The sequence below is a fragment of the Alosa pseudoharengus genome, unplaced genomic scaffold, assembly GCF_046254945.1.
Source record: "Alosa pseudoharengus isolate Yale_2024_CS ecotype anadromous, Long Island Sound unplaced genomic scaffold, YU_APseudo_1.1 YU_APseudo_1.1_scf_20, whole genome shotgun sequence".
Classification (NCBI taxonomy): domain Eukaryota; kingdom Metazoa; phylum Chordata; class Actinopteri; order Clupeiformes; family Clupeidae; genus Alosa; species Alosa pseudoharengus.
This window is the reverse complement of record NW_027468664.1, coordinates 34,519,300-34,540,222: the sequence shown is the minus strand read 5'-3', so window position 1 is coordinate 34,540,222 and position 20,923 is coordinate 34,519,300. Positions and strand designations below refer to the sequence as shown.

At 40.1% G+C, this 20,923-nt stretch overlaps 1 protein-coding gene and 1 long non-coding RNA gene across 3 annotated transcripts in view; both read right to left on the bottom strand.

Annotated features, from left to right (window-relative positions):
* The window catches only part of LOC143136769 (mitochondrial pyruvate carrier 2-like), an 88,926-nt gene extending 69,045 nt beyond the window's left edge, over positions 1 to 19,881 (bottom strand). For both annotated transcript variants that reach the window (XM_076297458.1, XM_076297457.1), the window contains exon 1: positions 19,673 to 19,881. In XM_076297458.1, the coding sequence (XP_076153573.1) occupies positions 19,673 to 19,820 (148 nt within the window). In that variant the 5' untranslated portion in view covers positions 19,821 to 19,881. The remainder of the gene's footprint in view (positions 1 to 19,672) is intronic.
* Positions 2,832 to 4,279, bottom strand: LOC143136767 (uncharacterized). The gene is made up of 3 exons (XR_012989442.1): positions 3,888 to 4,279; positions 3,286 to 3,350; positions 2,832 to 2,923 (listed from the first exon to the last, which is right to left on the bottom strand). It is a non-coding gene; the product is annotated as an uncharacterized LOC143136767 (long non-coding RNA).
* Positions 19,882 to 20,923: the final 1,042 nt, after the last annotated feature.

The window sequence follows — 20,923 nt, the reverse complement described above, 5'->3', positions numbered from 1 at the left end:
CCAGCTCTTCAGACTAAAGCATGATTTTTGGTATGCAAACAGTCCACATACTTTAGTGTCATCCATGTGTCAGACACCTGACAGTCTGTCACACCTGTCAAATGACAATGGCCTAAATATGGGGTTATCTGTAAAAACACCAATCTTTATGACCATCCTGGATGAACAGTATGAGGTGCAAGCCAAATTTGTCTATTTGTTGCAACAGTTTGCCACCCTTTAGACAGCTTACAAGTGTTAGATCTAACTTTTCTTATTACTGTCCCCTAAGGACATGTCTAAACTTGATCATAAAGGATAATGCAACAATCGCTAGCGTTTCGTTAGCCTGCCTCTGTGCTGTGGATGCAGGATGTAAACTGATCCTGCTTCGGTCGGCGGGTACGATACACTGAACTTGCAAGCGGGATATTCTTCCTACAGGCAGTAGGGGCAGGCGAGAGAGTCTTCATTCGCCCTGTAATGAGTTATTTAACCATATACCGACTAGGGCTGTCACTTTTGTGAAAAAAATCCTGTTTGATTTGAGACATAAGTGTTCATTGAATCGATTGTAAAATTTATTTTTTATGTCTAAAGACGTTTCCATTTTCAACGCCAAAAATAGGCCAATCCACAAACAACTAACAGGCAATAAAGAGGGCGCTTGTAGACGCAAGCCAGCAATATTTCTGATTTATTGGCGTGAAGTTTCGTACACAATGACAAACAGAAGTGCAACATTCTCGAAAACAAGTAAGCCGAGTGGACTGCCATTACATCAGTGACATGACTGCAGGCTTCAACGTAGCTGTGTCTGTGTTTACGATTAGAAATGTCAAACAAATTTCGCCTAAGTAGAACTCGATTGCACAGTTTGCGTAGCCTACCGCTTTGTTCTTCTCCATAGTTTGATATGCCAAAAATCCGAAGTACTTCCACATCTCCTCAAGTTATTAGGGCCTATCACTCGTCTCTCTACATGTCGCACAGGTTGATTGCGTTGTCCTCCATTTTTTGGCAAAACACGAGCAGCACAGCAGCTGATTGAAACAGCTGTTCCCGGTGCGTAAAATTGGTGGGAATTGTCTTTTTAGCTTTCGCAATGCTTACTGCACTTCGGAATTCTTTTATATTCTTATATCCTTGTTTGTGAATTTTGTTACATCTATCTTCTTTATTTGTTTATTTCGTTTAAAATTAATAGTGTAAATATTTGGTTAAAATCGATTTCCTATTTTAGTTTTTGAAACTTGTGTTGTTTGGTCCAATCGATTGTGCAATTTTGGTCCAATCGATTTTCGAACGTAAAGTGACAGCCCTAATACCGACTTACGAAGATAAGTACTTAACACGAAAATGTTGCCTGGTGTCCCTTTAAAGGCACAATCCGTCAGGATTTCGTTTTATTTAATTCACACTCCACACGCCAATCCAGTTGGGGGCAACATGTAGGAAAACAATGATTTGCTAGTGGTAGAAACGACGAAACGCGCTCTCCTCCTCCCTCCCCCGTCTCCGTTTTCGCTACTGTCTATCCCTATGTGTCTATCAGAGAATGTCTCTGTGTCGCCGCCTAGAAAAAAAACCTCCTAAATCCGGAAAATGTCTTCTTCAAGCGGCTCACCCTTACCCGATCACTACATATAACAGTTTTTATTAACGTTTTTAACGTTATTAAGCGTTATTAACGCTTTTCACACTGGTATTGTTGGTAATGAGACATTTGAGAAATAAATACAAATTTGCTAGCGCCATTTGGCAAGCGAGTCTTAGCAAAGGCTAGGCCTAGCCTGCGTGTATTAGCGATTGTATGTATGGATAAAACTGAAAATAGTAATAAGGTATTTTTTTCGTGTGGAGACTGACGACGAATATTACATCCCCTCTGCATCGAGTCAGACAAGAGTGGGCAAACGTAAGGGCCAGGCAAAGAAGAAAAGGCCTGGGTGTCTAGTGTCAGTCCCAGAGAACAGTAAAGGGACGGCTCGAGCTGTCAGAGCAGCCAGAGAGCGCGCTGACCAGCAGAGGCGTTTGGACAACAGTCACCGTGAGAGTCTGGCAGCAACACCGGTGTTCTTGCTACGTAGCCAGTAACTAAAATGCTCCATGTAGTCAGTGGTTACAGACAATCGTTCTGTTTACTATTAGAGGTCATTATTATTACCATTTATTACACGGCTCTTTATAATGCTGTGGAATGCTCCATTCCCTCCGATGGGACTTCCCAACGTCCTACGGTCTGATAATTTTTAATACCGGACCGTTGCTAAGTATAACCAGAGAATGTCAAGGAAAGTGAAACTCGGCAGGCCACAGCCAGCGCTGCATCACTGTCGGGAGATATGCCACGATAATGACCGCCTTACAGAACGTTATACCTTACACAATCATCCTCAACAACCAACAATAAAACTTCCCATTCTAAGAGCACAGTGGCTACATTTCATGTAACATAAAGAATACCTGAATTATGACTAAAATGGTATGTTCATCTTTTCCTTTGCACCTTTAGGCTATGAGTTCATATTTAAAACTATGGGCACAAATGTCAAGAGCCAAAGCTACCACTTGAAATTACATATTAGTTTAAACAACTCTTTAACAACAAATAGATTCTAAGAAGTCAGGAACAGGAGAGATAAGCATGATGTTAGTATACCAATCTTGATCAAAAAACACTTTCAGGCACAACCAATGTTTCACCAATCCTGATTCTTGGTATTTATTATAAAACTACAAGACAGGAATAAACTTTACATCTACCAAGTGCAACAACATGAATAGAAATGTAACTTTTGGACTATATGAGGCAGGAGGGAAGCAGCTGGGCACATGGATAGTCCTTAGTAGTCTTCAACAGCAAGAAGTTGGGCTAACGAGTCAGGCTTCATGTTGATGAGCCACAGGAAATGAAGAGGTGATCTGCAGCAGGAAATTCAACCTGTTGACACACTAATGTGAATGAAAGAACATGAACAAATCAGAGCAGGACAGGACCTCTTAATCTGGGGGTTGGGACCCCATTGTGATTGTGAAAACTGCTGGAATTAGTTCTTAAACATAAAGCTACTGTGTCACTAGTCACTGTTTCTACTGTTTTTTAAAGCCTACTTACAAAGATAACTAGATTCCTCTAAATATTACAAACAGCTTATGAAACAGCAACACTGGCATCTGTCTGGGGAGCAGGGTTTGCTTGACCAACTTTTTAGGAACCTCTGCAGCAGGAAACAAATTACTACCTGGGCATTAGCTAAGCATTTTGCCACATTACTGAAATTAGATGATATTACATTTTCCTACCTGTTGGGCAACAGCAATGTAATCGTTACACCTTCATAGGGGAAGACTGGACTGGAATTCTGATCCTGTGAAAACAGATACAAACACACACATGGGCATATTGTGACATGTTTGAAGAGCTTCAAAGGAAAATGGTGATGCTATTTTGCAACAGGCCCGACACAATCTAAGCAACTTATAACGTTACCGGAGATAGAGGATAGTATTCTAACGTAGCTGAAAGTTATCCTAATCGTGTAGAGCTAGCATTAGTTGTAATTTTAGTATCTAATGCTGCCAACATCATTCGTTAGCGAGACCACAAGTTAGTGAACATTCATCAATATCAAAATGTATTTATTGCATATTGGAACATTACACTCTATGTATTGTGTAGGACACAAAACTTGGTCACGTACAAATCATAGTATTTGGCAAACTGCTTAGCATATGCAGCAAGAACGCTATCGCTAGGTTGGTAACGTTAGCAATGGCGGTCGAACGAAGTCAATTTACCGCGATCTACAGCTGACAAACATTACCTAGTGGCTCGAGAGCTAATTCTACAATATCTCCTTTGCTTAATCAAAATTATGAATTATGTTTAACAGATGTTTACTTACCAGTCAAGAAGAAATGTCGCAAGTTCAGAATCGAACTGCATCTCCTTGCTATACAAGCTGTCTCCATCGGTGGAAAGCACTCCCTAGATTAACGTGTATTTGCTTGCTTCCCATCTGATATTCTTTTCGCCTCAGATCGAGTTTTTTTTAGCTGGAGGCAATGGAGGTCTCTTCGGTCTCTTCCTAGAACTTTCGGCCATTCTCGCAGTACACTTCACTGTAGAACTTGAACTCCGTGGGGGAGGGGAGGAGCAGGAGGGGGTGGGAGCAGAGCGTGCGTAATTGCGTTGTCTCTTTCTCGACTGCTCTGGGCTGCACTGAAGACGGTTTGGCCGGTATGTTACTCCCTGTCGCCACCTCAGACATAAACTGGTATTGCAAGACTGGACGACCCGGGGCTAGTCGGCTAGCACGCTAATTCTAGACACTAGACACTATGGATGGGATAGGGTAGTGCAGTTGTGGGGGGGGGATGTCCGCCTCCTTGTTGTCCCTGTCAAGGCTGCCATGGTCGTGGACACCTCAACAGGCACAGGCAAGGAGGCATCGGGCGGGGGCAGGGCGGGGGGTGATGGGGGCTTAGTTTGTTGGATGTCACCGGGATGCAGAGCTAGAGTTTAGTAGGGTGACAGCCGCAGGAAAGAAGCTTCCTCTGAACCTGCTGGTTCGGGTGCGGAGAGACCTGTAACACCTCCCGGAGGGGAGTGGGGTGAACAGTCTGTGGTTGGGGTGAGAAGTCTTTGATGATGCTGCGCGCCTTATGCAAGCATCGCTTGCTCTGGATGGCCCCTATGGAGGGGACTGAGAAACCGGTCATGCAGTTTTCACCACCCTCTGCAGTGCTTTCTAGTCATGTGCAGAGCAGTTGCCATACCAAACTGTGACACAGTTTAGTCCAGGCAAAGTAAGGTCTGACCCAAACCTAATTGCAACAGAATTTATTTTCACATTTTTATATTTCAATTATATATATCTTCAATTATATATCTAAACACCATAGTAAAAGTCCATGAAAATCCAGTTGGTGGAAATATGTTAAAATGAGGGTTGTTTTATGCATTATCCTTCAGCAAATACTGACAAAACTGTTATTAGAATGTTATAGAATAAGCATTCTAAAGAATATCTGACCCCATCTAACTTAACATGGAATTTTAGAATATTGCATTGTTGAGGAACATTCTTTTATTTTCAAAGAGTTAGTACAGGCTTATTTCAGACTGGTTTGTTGCTAATTGGTGTCTATTTTTACATTTTGGCCCTTTGAATCAATGGAAATGGTTGTTGAGTCTTAGAGCCAGTGTGTTTTTGCATGTAAGTGTTCCACAATGTTAAAGTTATACAAACACATAGTTAAGCATTATTTAGCCTAGGAAAGTGTTTTTGGTGGTCTGATTTAGAGGTCACTGAATCATATACAGTATAGGCCTATCACACGAAAGTATCAGTCCATCATTTTCCAAGACTTATAGACATAGTAATTGACCTCTTGCCCGGGGGTTGACTGAGAGACTGTCTGTCCAATCAGAGGGGCCTGTATGATGCCTCTTTACTTTGCACAATTTTGGCTAAAACAGTAATCAGACAGCACAGTATGTTTATGTAAGTGAATGAATGAAGGAAAATTGTAAAGGCAAAGTTGAAAATGGACATGATAATGTCCAAATTCGACAAATAGGTGGAGCTAACTGCAGCTAGCCTCCAAAGAGGTGACTGTTGTGACGTCTGGCAAAAGGTGCATGCTATACTAATAAATATAGTTTAAGCTTAATAATTCAAATGCATGCCTACTACTAAAAGCATATGCCCTGTACATGAAATATAGCATTAATCAACGTATGTCCCATCTTCCTTCATACCATGCATAATACATACTCCTCTATTCTGTATAGGCGAATCAAGTGAACAGCTGATACATTTTGGCCTGCACTATTAAGGGAAACAAATTAAGCATCATAAACTATATATTTTCTAAAAGCATATAACCTCTAGAAGTGATGTGACACCGATTAGGACATGTCCCATCTTCCTCCATGCAATGCACAATAAATTGCCATCTATTCTGTATAGGCGAATCTAGTGTAAAGCGGACACATTTTAACATATACTTTCTAGGGAAAGCAAATTAAACACCCTAAACTATATATTTTCTGAAAGCATAAACCCTCCAGAGGAGATAAAACGGCATTTAGGATATTTCCCATCTTCCTCCATGCCATGCACATACATTGCCCTATATTCTGTATAGGCGAATCTAGTGTAAAGCGGATACATTTTAGCCTATACTGTCTATGAAAAACAGATTAAATACCCTAAACTATATATTTTCTGAAAGCATATTACTTGTAGATGAGATATAACACCAGTTAAGACATGTCTCATCTTCCTTCATGCCATGCACAACACATTGCCCTCTATTCTGCAAAGGCGAATCTAGTGTACAGTGGATACATTTTGGCATGTACAGTCATGAACAAATTAAACACCCTAAACCAGGGGTGTCAAACTCAAATTCACAGGGGGCCAAAATTAAGAACTGGGAGTATGTCGCGGGCCAAGCGCAACATTTATTGAATAACCAATGTTTTTATTGAATTAAAACTATATACACACAAGAAAAAAATAGAATGCAGGCATTTCTGAATATAGCCTAATAGAAAAAATATATTGGCCTATTTTTTGCAGGTGAACTATAAAAATTGTAAATAACATTTAACAATTATCAAAATTGTAATTGTAACTATTAACAGTTAACAAACTCTCCCTCTGAGAATGGCCGTGCTGTTTGCGCGATATCCTGTGCAACAGTAAAACTCGCTCTTGCAGCATCATCACTTGTAACTTGGCTTGGGTAGTCTGCCTTGAAACCAGACTTGCTTTCAATTCTCCCACCTTCTGTAGCTTAAGCTTCGCATCCAGATCTTTGTATTTGTCTTCATGTTTAGTTTCGTAGTGCCGTTTTATGTTGTACTCTTTAGTGACAGCTACGGTGAATCCACATACCAAGCAAACGAGTTTGTCCTTGAATAATATGAACGTATAATCGTTTTCCCACCTATCTTGAAAGCTCCAATTATCAATCTTTCGCTTCGCCATTTTCGTTGATAGTTTGTCTGGTTGCATGGATACGTGGCGACATTAATGATGCAACGCATTTTGGGATTTGAAGTGTTATCGATGTACAGTGTAGCAACTTAATGGGCTGCGCTCATGCGCTGAATAGAATAGCGTGCTGGGTCAGCTCTAACGCGGATGCGCTGAAGAGAATACTGTCGGGCTAGCTCAGATATGGATGCGCTGTATAAACTACGCGGCGGGCCACTTCTAATACAGATTGAATAATGACCTCGCGGGCCACAAATAAGCAGCCCGCGGGCCAAAAATGGCCCGCGGGCCTGAGTTTGACATCCCTGCCCTAAACTATATATTTTTCTGAAAGCATATACCCTCTAGAAGAGATATTACACAATTTCAGACATTTCCCATCTTCCTCCATGCCATGCACAATACATGCCCTCTATTCTGTAAAGCTGAATCTAGTGTAAAGTGGATACATTTTGGCCTATAATGTCCAGGGAAAACACATTAACCACCCTAAACTATATATTTTCTGAAAGCATATGCCCTCTAGATGAGATATAATACCAGTTAAGTATCATCTTCCTCCATGCCTTGGACATGGTACATATTCCTGTATTGCATTTACTCTGTATTAAAACACATTGATTTTAATATATCGCTGAAAAAGCTAGAGCATTCCAAAATGTTCAATGTTAACATTTAAAATCATATTATTGTTTAATTTGACCATCATTTGTCCTCAGATTCACCCCTGTGGGCTGAATAGTAATTGAGATATAGAGCTATATTTGTTAGCTTAGGGGTTTGTCCAGTCCACATTGGGTGTGGTTTTGTTTTCAAAAGTCCGGCAAAAAGGTGGATCTTATGTTTCTTAATTAGTCATGGGTGTGTTTTGGGCGTAACATCCTTTAAACTAATGAGAGTGACATCTGTCATTCCCTTTAACAGCAAGCAGTGTGACTTCAAAAAGCGCATTGATATTTTGATAGTCAGCGGCGCATTTGAAGGAATCTGCTTGCATGCGAGGCCGTATGGAACAGGTATTCCACTAAAATATGCTTTACTAAAACCTAGCAGAGTATAGCCTACACACATCTGCACTTGTGTATTATTTGAACTCATTATCAAAATGAAACTAACTTCTCCATGGTGTCATAGTCAACGACAAAACAGTTATACACAGTTAAATACTTTTACTATTGACTGACAATATGTTACCATTGACAAAATAGCCTGAAAAAGGCAAAACTTACCCCAATAGTGTTTAAATAAATAAGAAACCTAAGGACATTTATCCTGCAGAGGAGTTGCTTACATCTCGTGACAGTGCGTCTTCAGATGTGCTCCATATGTGCCTCTCGCCTATTCACTTTTAACCGTCATTATCAATTTGCAAATGATGGTGAATAATTACTCATTGTGAGACGTATTTCCTGATATCTTTATTATAATTATGTTCCCCATTGTAATCGTGTAATTTGTAATGTTTTGCATGGATGTGCGCTGGTGCACATTCCTGTGGACGAGAAAAGCAGGGTGTAATTTTGCACTCGCCCATCACTGTTGATAATGCACTCTTAAAGGGACACCAGGCAACGTTTTTGTGTTAATTACTCATCTTCGTAAGTCGGTATATGGTTAAATGACTCATTACAGGGCGAATGAAGACTCTCTCGCCCGCCACTATGCCTGTAGGAAAAATATCCCGCTTGCAAGTTTAGTGTATCGTACCCGCCGACCGAAGCAGAATCAGTTTACATCCTGCATCCACAGCACAGAGGCAGGCTAACGAAACGCGATTGTTGCAAAGGTGTGTATAATGGCAGAGTTATAGCTATAGAAGAAGCAGCGAAAACCCTTGACAGAAGATGCAAACAAAAAGGAAAAGAGCTTCAGACCGAGCGTGGGGGAGTTTCGTAGAGAAAAAGCATCAGGCTTGCCTAGTGTCCCTTTAAAATAACATATAAACAACTCGCCACTCGCATATTTAGGTAGCCTAGTATAAGATAGCGATTTTTAGATAATGCGCTAGACCCCTCCTTAGGTCGTTAATTGCCACACCCCTTGGTGCGTTGCTCAATAAAAGAGACGGGCATGACGAAAAACTTAATAGAAATACGTGTACAATATTCTAAAGTAGAATAGTGTTGCATCGTGATGATTATACGCTTTGCGCCATGCTGTTGACTGTCATGATAGGGCCCATAGCCATTCTAACCTCTTGGCAGCCATTTTGGTGGCCATCTTGCAGTACCAGAATCCATAAAAATCTTTTGTATCCATTTTTTTGATACTGAACCCTATATATTGACCCGCCTAAAGTTACTCAACTTGCACTGGATCATCTTCCTGAATGTCAATATTATCACAAGTGTGGGCAAATTTCTAAGTCAGAACCAGTCAGAGGCTACATTCAATGTTTTGCACTTTTATGTCATCACATAACCAAAAGTATTGGTTTTACCAAAAATAGTTGTCAATATTTTAAACTACAAAAATACATACCTATAAAGTATTTTGATACAAAATACAAAGCCATTTTATTCAACCCAGTCAAATACAAATTACGAATATACAATATATTTTGTATTTGAAATATAGAATACATGTACCATAAATGGCCTACTGCTCATCCCTGTAGGCATCACTTGTTCTGAGATACCATGTTTGGTTCAGGAGATATAATGAAGAATATAGGTGTAATTCAGTTATAGTGGAACATTTAATGGTTGCCACCGTGACCATTAGGGTTTTATAATAATGGTTTTATATCTGAAAATGTTCAGGGCTCCAAACTGTACAAGTTCACCAAGTTTCATGCTTATATGAAAGAATTTGACCTAATTTTCACATATCCCCTGCACTATGAAAGTTCAATAAAACTGCCAAAGGTGCAGCTTTTCGCCATTGACCTATGCACAAATAATTCCAATTTTGACAATGTTCCACCACTTGGATTTTCATGGACTTTTGGTATGTGATATGGGAAGGTTTCATGAACTGAATACAATTTCTGTTGCAATTAGTTTTGGGTTGGGTGATTTTTTTCTCATAGATTGCCTGGACGCTTTCGATGGTGCAGCGGTAGAAGTTCACCAGGATCTGAGGAGACAGATGGACCTTCTTTAGTCTCCTCAGAAAGAAGAGACGCTGGTGAGCCTTTTTGATCAGGGTAGAGGTGTTGAGGGTCCAAGAGAGGTCCTCAGAGATGTGGACACCCAGAAACTTGAAACTGGTGACACGCTCCACCTTAGTCCCGTTGATGAGAATGGGTGTGTGTGTGTGTGCCAACTTTGGACTTCCTGAAGTCCACAACGAGCTCTTTGGTCTTCTTGGTGTTGAGAGCCAGGTTGTTATCAGTGCACCACTATGTTAGGTGCTGGACCTCCTCCCTGTAGACCAATCACCTTAGTGTCATCTGCAAACTTGACAATGCTGTAAGAGCCATGTATACATGTAGGTGTCAGTTGTAGGTGAAGAGGTAGTAAAGGAGAGGGCTCAGCACACAGCCCTGTGGTACGCCGGTGTTCAGGGTGAGGGTTGAGGTGGTGAGGTTATCTAACCTAACAGACTGTGGTCTGTTGGTTAGAAAGTCCAGAATCCAGTTACAGAGGTATTGATGCCCAGTTCACTGAGTTTGGTGATCAGTTTGGAGGGGATGATGGTGTTGAATGCTGAACTGAGGTCAATGAACAGCATTTTCACATATGTGTTGCTATTGTCAAGGTGGAACAGGGCAGAGTGAAGTGCCATAGAGATGGCATCTTCTGTGCTTCTGACGGTAGGCGAATTGGAAGGGGTCCAATGAGGGTGGTAAGCAGGTCTTGATGTGGGCCAGGACCAGCCTCACAAAGCACTAGTTATTATATAGTTATTAATTTAATTACGTATATGTAACTGACTCATGCCGAAACTACATGCATTACCAACCTAATTTGCCTCCAATACCCAAGTGTAGAGGATGAATTTAGCTCGTAGATAACACACTACACAAGTTACCATAACCTCCAATATCTAACTAGCTAACTGTTGAACTTCAGTATAACCAAAGATCCTTGATTGCTCCGCTTTAACCCTCTCTAGTATAACATAGCCAATTATCCCATCTTAGTTGCAGGGAATACCTTCATATTTCAAGTGATAGAATTAAGGTATGACTTATATTTAGTGGATGTTATAACAAGTTAAGCTTGTCAAACTCACAGGCAGCTCGACTGACCTCTAGTGTGACCAGGCTTGGAATTTCACCATTCTGGGGGCAAGGCCACTTGGCCTTCAGTTGGGCATATTTGGTGGGGGGCACAAAGGCCACATGTCAGGGCACCATGGACAAAGTTAATACAGTAGTAGGCTATAAAAATTATCAAAGTTGTATTCACTGCAGTAGACCTGCATCACTGTATGAAACATTACAAAAACATAAAACATGACATATTACATATAACTGTAAATCATCTGATCATCTAATATCTGCAGATATCTAGGCTATATTTAACATTTATTTCATATTTGGCCTGTTATGAAATCATGTATTAAACAATTTAAGCACAGCTCAGCTTTAAGAAACTCAAATAGCCTAGATGCAAGCTTAGCATTTTGTAATCATTAAGGCTACTTTCACAAACTCTTAGTCAGCTGTCTTCAGATTTACCAACATGTAGGCGACATTTGTACTATTTATTTTGTATTTGGCCGGTTATGAAATAATGTGGAACAATTTAAACACAGTGTAAAACTTAAATCCCAAATTATATGTTGAAATTTACTGCAAATTCAAAACGGGATTACTCTTGAACGGCTAACTGTACATGGGACTGCTTTACACCTTTCTGTTCGGTAAGGTCTGATGTTTATTCTGATATATGGTTTGTCATATGTTAAACGAAGGGTTCGTGAAGTATTCCACCGAGATGAATGGGTAGGGAGATGGACGCAAAACCTTTTTTTTTTTACTTACTTTATGAGCAGGCAATGGTAGTCTGAGCGCGATCCAGGATCCAGATCCGGCCGCCTTGTTTTCTCGATCGATTCGCTCGACGTGCACACATACAAATCTTTTTGCTCCTATTATATCACCTAGCCAGGAGCAAAAGTCACTCGTCACTCGTAGGAGCAGATTCGAGCACTTGTATCAATTGACTTGTAGTCGTGCAAGAAAATCAAAGCGATCTGTAGAATTTTATTAATGAGAAATTATTTCACAGATGCACAACTTCGGATGCATTAGTTCACATTTGGGTTTACAAATGCACGAATGTTGTGCATGTTCTCAGATTATGAAACACGGATGTGCAAATGTGTTTCGCACCAACTGCGCTGCAACGTTTGGAGCAAAAGTGTCGAGTGCATGACTCTTGAAAGTTGTGACTCACAGGATAGGATTTGTGTACCTGTAAAAAGGATTTGTGAACCCGTAGCCCCTATTTTGTGTTAACAAGATATAAAAAAAATATGTACAACTTCAACTTTACTGTTACACATTTACGACTTTAGTGTGCACATGCAAAATCTGAAGTTAAATGTGCTCGCCACTTTTGCACCCAATATACCCTCATAGGATCCGGCCCGCCGAGCATTTTCATCCGGCCCGCCGAGCATTTAATTTGGTTATCAGGCTGCTCGCTATTTTTTTCCTGCGATAGAAACGACGTTGGTTAGCCTTACTGCAAACTGCTTTTCATTCTCCTTAGAGAACGCTTGCAATGTCAATGTCAAAACATCATGTTAAATAGAGATAACATCATGTTAAACTAAGTTAACTCTTAGTTATCTCCTTTGCAGCAGATCTAACGTGAACATTATGCGATCCATTTAATTGGGAACGCGTCTGCACTCACGAGAGGGAGAGAGAGCCGCAGGTTCCAGCTGGCTTGCCATTGTTGATAATTGATATCTCCTTCTTATAAGAAACTTTTAAAAGGAAATCATGAAGGCCACTACTGACCATTTAAAAACTGTGAGAGGGCCCAGTACAGCACTAGCCATAGCGGTGCAGGCAGAAGATCATTGAGAAATAAACGTGAATTAAAGCGACTGTCTTAAAGCGACAGTGCACAATTTATACATTTGTTAAACTGCATAAAATTAGCAGTATTTTTAAGCAATTCATATTTTAAAAGAAATACTTTTCATACTAAATTATAGGCTATAAAATCAATAGTTTTTTATGTATGTGTCGTGGGGGGGTTGTTGTGCGGCAATTTTCAAAACCCAATGTGGCCCTTGAGCCAAAAAGTTTGCCCACCCCTGATCTAACAGCATGTATGCTACTCAGCATCAATGGACCACCTCTTTCTGAATTCCCCTATAACCGAGCCTTGGAGTTATTTTTCCAAAAGAAAAATTAAATGTGCACTGCAAGGCTTCTTTGAATTTTGGTTTCCCCACGAAGAATTTCTTGTAAAATTCATTTTGCAGACCTGTTGTAGATTCTCCAAAAATACAGTTCAATCACAACTGAAAATAATGCCTCATTGAATAGAGTGTGTGAATAGAGGTTAATAAATATAATTGTTTCTGTTGCAGCGAAGTGTCAGTTGTCAGTTCCGTGGTGCTGGGACGGGGCGGGGGGGGGGGGGGGCGTGTGAGTGTTCGGACTGGCCTGTCCCCACTGCTTAAAAAAATCCTAGAGGAAACACTGTCTAGGCTATATTTAACATTTATTTTCCATTTGGCCTGTTATGAAACCATGTATTGAACCACAGTTCAGCTTTAATAAACTGAAATAGTCTACATGCATGCATTTTGTGATCATTAAGGCTACTTTGACATAAAATAGCCTCAAAGTTTGTGTTGCTATTTTGGCACCCTGCCACTAAAAAAATTCAGTATTTTGACTCATAATATTCTCATGGACATATACAAAAATGGTAATGCAGATGAAATATAATTCGGCTTGGAAGTAACTTAATGAAACGTGATTTCAAATAGCCTACAATGTCAGGCAAATTGCTAATGAATCAATAACGGATGTATGGGTTTATGGATTTTTCCCCCTTGCGACACACCCATCCCGCAAAGCAAGGAAACACTGCTTTTCAAAAAGAACATGTTGAACTTAATGTTACATGAATTAGGACCACACAGAATAGTTATGGTTATGGGATTTTGCAGACGCTTTTGTCCAAATAAAGCGTCTGCCAAATGGCAATAGCAATAATAAACAACAATGCCAATTCAATCAATAATAAAATAAACAATGAAAATGAAGGAAATCAATAATAAACAATAATGTCCATTCAATCAAGAATATAATAGCAATGACAATAGCATTGAAAGACTACATTAAAGCTGCAGCTGGCAAGATTTTTTGGATCATATTCACTGAAACCGACACTATGCTCCGACAGAACAACATAAATCAGCCGTATTTAGAAAAAACCCTGCACTTCTACCTCCACCTAGAGCCTGTTATTTGTTTTGCAAAAATCCACAGCTCCCGGTTCTTGTCTTCTTCTTCTGGTCCAATCAGAGCAGGGCTGTGTGAGACCTGACTGATTCACAGTCTAGTGCAGTCTGGTGCGCATTGACGAGCAAAAACTCGATGATAGTCGCAAATTGAATAGCCATGTCCGGTATACAGTACGGATGTCTGCTTTTGTTGACTAAATTTTAATCGGTCAAGTTGAAGAGCTGGTGTCCGTTAATATTTGTGCAAATAGGCTGATTTATGTCCCTTGCATTTTCCAACTGCTCCATGGCAGACGCCCCACAGAAATGTTTCATTTTGCGAGTGTGATGTCCACGCTGTCCCCTCTGCGACGCGTTTGCCACCCAGTTTCAGAGCTATTCTACAGTAAATTCAAAATTGCACAGAGGGCCATGACTGTGGTAAACAAACTATCATAATAGAAAACTGATAGCTTTCCTGGCTAAATGGTATAAGTTAGGCCTATTAGACAACATAAATTGTGCTGGCGACCCAAATAAAATGTCCTACGACCCACCCGTGGGTCGCGACCCAGTCTTTGGGAAACATTGTTGTAGAGGATAAACCAACATGATTTTGCAATTGAAGCTACATACTCAGAGAAGTTAAGTCGGTCATCAATTACAACCCTCAGGTTACAGTACGTGCTGATTTAGCTGGGGTCAGTGAAAATGAGTCAAGCTGGATGTTAATATGTTAGGGAATTGCTGTAGACATACATGTGACCAGGGCTTTGAACCGGTTCAAGGAACGAAAACGAAAACCGGGAACTTTTTGTATTTTACAGGGAACAGAAACGAAACCGGAAACGTTATTATTTTTTATGTTCTGGAACAGGAACACTTATTTAAAAATAATGGTAACCGGTTAATACCGGTTTAATTCGTTCCTCAAAGTTTTCGTTGCCTAATTAACAAAAAAAAAAAAAAGTAATTATTTTCCTGCGCACGTTACCATGACGGCTGAGGTTCACTTCCTGTGTGACATCACATCAGACATTCGCTGACTGAATGGAGAGAGAGCGGTGGATTACAAAGTCTCCACTCCACATCTTAAATAAGAGGTAAATTATGATCCATCGTTAATTAAAACGCTCATTCCAAACACAATATCAATAGCTATATTTGTCGACTCCACGTTAATGATGGACTAGCGAACATTAGGCCTACTGGATGGCCTTTCCCCCCGACAGTTGGAATTTGTTGTTGCCCGAGTGGCATAACCACTTGTCTTAATAATGTCGTTACGTTTGTGTGGAAATTTTCTCTTTTAACAATAAACTACACATTTGAAATAATTGTAGGCCTATTTAATTATTATTATTATTAATAATATAATTATTATTATTAATAATATAATTATTATTATGTAATAATGGTTGTAATATTATTACATTTGGTTTAAGCTGGATGAGAAAGATGTGACATAATTCTATAGCATTAAACAGCTGACAGGAACGAAATTAACCGTTCCGGGAACAGTATTTTTTTGTTCTAACCGGTTCGGGAACGTCAATTTATTGGTGGAACTCATAACCGGAAACGTAATAATTCCGTTTCTGTTCGGAACGAACCGATTGGGGAAAAAAATCGGTTCAAAGCCCTGCATGTGACTGTGAATGTTGCTGGTTTTAAGCATGTCTTTGTGTGTATTATTTGTACAATTATTATTTGCAGTCTACTACAATACATTAAACTAGCCTGCATTGTCAATTTCATTTGTCTGATGTAAATTTACCCCATTTTATAACCCCCTTCTAGATGCAGTAGGGAGCGTTTTTTCTCCCAAGGCAACAGGAAAACCTATTGTGGCTGCTTCACTTGAACAGAGAGTAAAGACAGAAGGGTCATTCCATGTAAAAACAGCCAATATCGGGGTATCATGTACATGGTACCTCTCAGATTTATCTGAAAAGCTATGAAAATACTGTATGCCTTATGTTACCAAACGAGGGAATCTGAAGTTTCAGGTCAATATCTCAAACGGTCCATTTGAATTTCGGTTGCCATGGCCCTAATTGACACATTGGAATTTCACATTTCATCTTTTGGCATTTTTGGAAGCCCATAACGTCTGTTCTAGGTGCCATTCCAACATATCATTTGTTGTGTCAGTGTGCCAGACATCTATGGATGCAGTGCTCGCCAAAACAAACTTGACCAAAAGGACCATGACAAAATTATGTCACTGCTTTTTTGGATAATAGTTAAAGACACTATTAAATTTAATTTTCAATTCAATTTTATTTGGAGAGTGACAGGGGCAAGGAAAACTCTGTTCTATTGGTAGTGTTCTTAACCCATTTGTAACATTCTTGTTAATTTAGTTCTTTAAAAGTTTGATGGCGGGTCTCTCATGGAGGATAAGGGGTTCTGGAAACAACGTCCAAAATGGTGCATTATGAAGAATAAAATTCATATTATGGAGCTTCATAGTCAAAGGTTTTATTTCATTAAAAGAATGAACAAATATGTTTCTTTATCTGGTATAAATCCCATAGGATCACCAAGTGCCCACATCGTCATTTGGGGGTCCAAATATGGGGTTCCAAAAGAGTCACCTCTGCCGGAGAGGGTTTTTGGACCCCCATAAAACCCCCACCAGCGGTACCATACCCTTCAAATTAATTTTGGCAAGAGCAAGGTTCCCACATATAACAAATAATCCTGTTTAGAATAAATATGATCATTAATTGTGGTGCTAGGGCCACCCAAAAAGTGAAAAATCACACAATCAAGCAGTCCAGTCATGGTCTATGTTTAAATGTTTTTCCTACCGTCAGCCAGCTGCACTAAGGCACAAGGGCACGGATACAGAGGACAATTCAGCAGCTTTTTATATCAGGCATGCCTGTTGTGCCTGAATGGACATAACAAAAGGGTGTGTGGGGGGTGCCCCCTCAAATAAAATCTGTGCCTCCCTAGTAGGACCACCACATAGGCTATTACAACGGCAAAAAAACTCACACTCTCCGTGTTTCACTCTCTCACACACACACAACGGAGACACCACTCCGTAGCCTAGGCTACTAGAATCAGAACAATCCAAGATTGTTGCAGCACAGAATGACAGTTCAGCTCGGTGTTCACTAATGGTTAGCATTATCAACACCACAGCGCAAATTAAGTTCAATAGGCTACTCATGCATGCAAATTAACTAGTTTGTTCTTATCCTAACAAAGTCTATGGCAAAGATAAAATTGTGTTAGACAGGCAACGTTGTCAGCAGTTATTACACGGCGCTTCATAATGCTGCAGAATGCTCCATTCACTTGAATGGGCCTTCCCAACGTTCAGTGGTCTGCTATTTCTCGATAACAGACCGTTGCTAAGCAGTGTTGGGAGTAACGCCTTACAAAGTAACGTGATACTGTAATTCCACTACTTTTAGTGGTAACGAGCATGTAACGAAGTATTTTTGTAAATCAAGTAACGCAATTACAATTACTGAAATTTAAATGAGTTTGTTACTTGTGTTACTCTGTTGATCTTGAATGAACAACTGCAGACAAGATTACAGATGCACAGTTGCTGCTTCTAATCTAGTCTCCCGACCTTGGCTGTGTTTCCCAAACACCTCGCGAATTTCGGCCAGCGAAATTTCGCCTCAGGGGCATGACGGCCAAACCGCTAACTTTTGACTGCAGTGTCTAGCCAGTGGAGGCAAGCGTGCTAATTAGGCTAATCAGCTAGTTCAAACGTTTAAGTACTTAATGAAGATATCCAGGGGTCTTTATGCCTCGACTAAGTTGATGTTGCCTATAAACAACAATTCATGTTCATAGAAACAACAAGGTCAATAAGACATAATATATTTCATACCTGTGTTGCAGCATGTAGCCTAGCTGTCTAGCTAGGTTTACAATGCAATCCAATGTCCAAACATACTAGCAGTTCGCCTGTCAGCTAGCTAAAAAGTTTGAGTGTTTAAACTAAATATAGTGGTCTATTTAGTGGTGTATGTGCTCTGACTAAGTTTGTGTGGCATATAAACCGCAATTCGTGTTGATACAAGTGTCAATGTTCGTATAGAAACATTTTAATCACATACAAATTTTCGTGTTACAGCTCAGGTAGTCTCCGCCATCTTGGTCAGACTTTTTTGTAACTCCCGCCTCCAAACACAAACACGCGGACCTGATTGGTTCTCGAATGGTCCTCATTTAAATAAAGTTAAACTTTCGCCAACTTCGTTTTGCATTTCGTCTCCATTCAACCTCAATGAGAGCGACGCAAAATTTTGGTGTGGAAACCCACCGTTAGCAACCTGCATGTAAGAGCCTAAGGTAGCTGTGGTAAAACATAGCTGGGTCTCTACTCGTGGACAGTAGCCTACTTGCGGTTGCGCTTAACATGTCGTTTGGTCCTTTTCAACTCACATCACTAAATCCCATAAAACCGGACAGAAATCACGGCTCCTAATGCATTTCTATGGAGCTGTAAGCTGAAGTTGACAGTGTGCCTGCCTGCGCAGAGCTACTGGACAGCCATTGGCTTATTTGCGTTTAATGGGCAGGGCTTTGCGAATGGTAAATTGTTGTTAACTTGAGAAAATTGTTTGGGCCAGTCTTGGCCCTGCATTCCACACAGTATGTAGGATATGCCGAAATAAAAGACAGTAATCAGGCCAAATAAGGGCCAGAAAGACTTTGCTATCTGGGTAGTTTAGATTCTGATGTCTACAACTCGTTAAATTTGCACACATATCACATGTAAGTGCATTGTCCAATGATGAAATACGTCACAACAAGTCGCGGAACTGAAGGTGCAGGTGTAGATGTCGTTTACTTTTTAAATGATAGCCTATAAGTAATTAGGCTAGTCCATTTATTTGATTTTATTTTATATGCCTACAGGGAGTGCGTGTGAAGCTAAGCCTACATTTTGAAAATTGACGTCGTCAGATCAACTCTTTAGGCTAATAGGTCTAAACAAATTGTAGCCTCTACATGGAGGAAATAAGGCATGTGTGGTGAGACTGCGTCTAGGCGTGAGATTGAGACCCCTATCCGAGGTCCCCAACTGTGTCCACATTATGGCCAACATAGGCTATAAGTCCACACCTGGAGTCGAATTAGAAATCAAAATTCTAATTTAATAGCCTACAACCAAACGGGAACACATCCCATAACCACCACGTAAACCTAGACTATCGACTGTTTTAAGCTTACGATAGGTTTGCATAACCACACTTTGCAGACAAAATCGAGAAACAGAAAAGCAAATTAAACGTTAACCAGAAGAACCTTGAAACGTTTTAGAAAAAATGATTTACCTGCTGGATGATTGTAGAGTGGTCTTAACTTCGTCGGCAGGATCTGCTCGACATTGTCTAAAGTTTTATGATAAACAGATCTGAGCCCTCCCGAGTAATACCGGACGGTCTGCAACCGTAGGATCTCCCTGACTGTGGATCGAATCATATTATGACAGTTACTGGCAAAAATAAATATTTAAGATAGCCTGCCGACAGCCACACCGCAATACAGCCTAACCTAAAGTTTCAGTGCGCGCCTATTGGCCCTTGCGCGATGACGCCCTGCGACCTTAATATCTAAGGGCAAGATAACAGGTGACATGATTTCTGTCTGGACCACTATGATAGGCCTATGAGCTAAAAGCTGACAAACCTTTACAATACAATGTGTAACCAGACTGTAGGCTAGCCTAATTTACATGAGGTCTAGGCTACGGGTGCTGCTGATAGGCTAAGAATCAAAGTGTAGTTAAAATGGTCAAAGGGAAGTTAACCTTGGTAAGAATAAGAGAGTTAAGCACAACCATTTAGGGTACCCATTGTTTACATTCCTCATCATTCAAATGTGTCAAAGATGTTTTGTTTTGTAACCTTCAAACCAAACAAAAAATCAAAGTGTTCTACATCTTCTGTAACCAACATCTCTGTGATAACTTATTATAAGGGTAAAGAGATATGTTCTCTGCAAAAAAGTTGGTCTTGTGGCAAGTTGGACCAAAACAAAGATTTCAGGTAAAACATTTTTATCTTCTTCAATCAATAATTTAATTTACTACAAACATTTAACTGAGAATTTGCCAAATGGATTCTGCCAAATGGATTCAAACTCAACATTGCCAAGACAGGTTTAGGCCTATAACATCAGGAGAGGACCATTATTAAAATATATGGACATTTTAGAGAGCAGACATAACCTACTTAGGTGCAATGTGAAATTGACTACTTTTCTCAATTAGCATTGATCTGCCCCCTTGGCGGTGTCACAAAGTTGGGCACTCAATGCTTACTAGCATTATGTGTCTGCGTGGAGAAAATTTGGAACCTAGTCCCAAGTAGGCCTATGGATATTCCTACAAAATGGCTGTGTCTCATTTGACATTGTTAAATCTTAAAATGGCACTGTTCAAAGTGAGATCTTTATCTAGTAAGATATTCATCTTGAATGATTTTATTTTGTCTTCAAACCTTGATTTTTTCTTTTTAACTGATACTTGGTTAAAGATGGGTGAGCATAGCCAACTAGGGGAACATTGCCCTCCCAGTTACAAC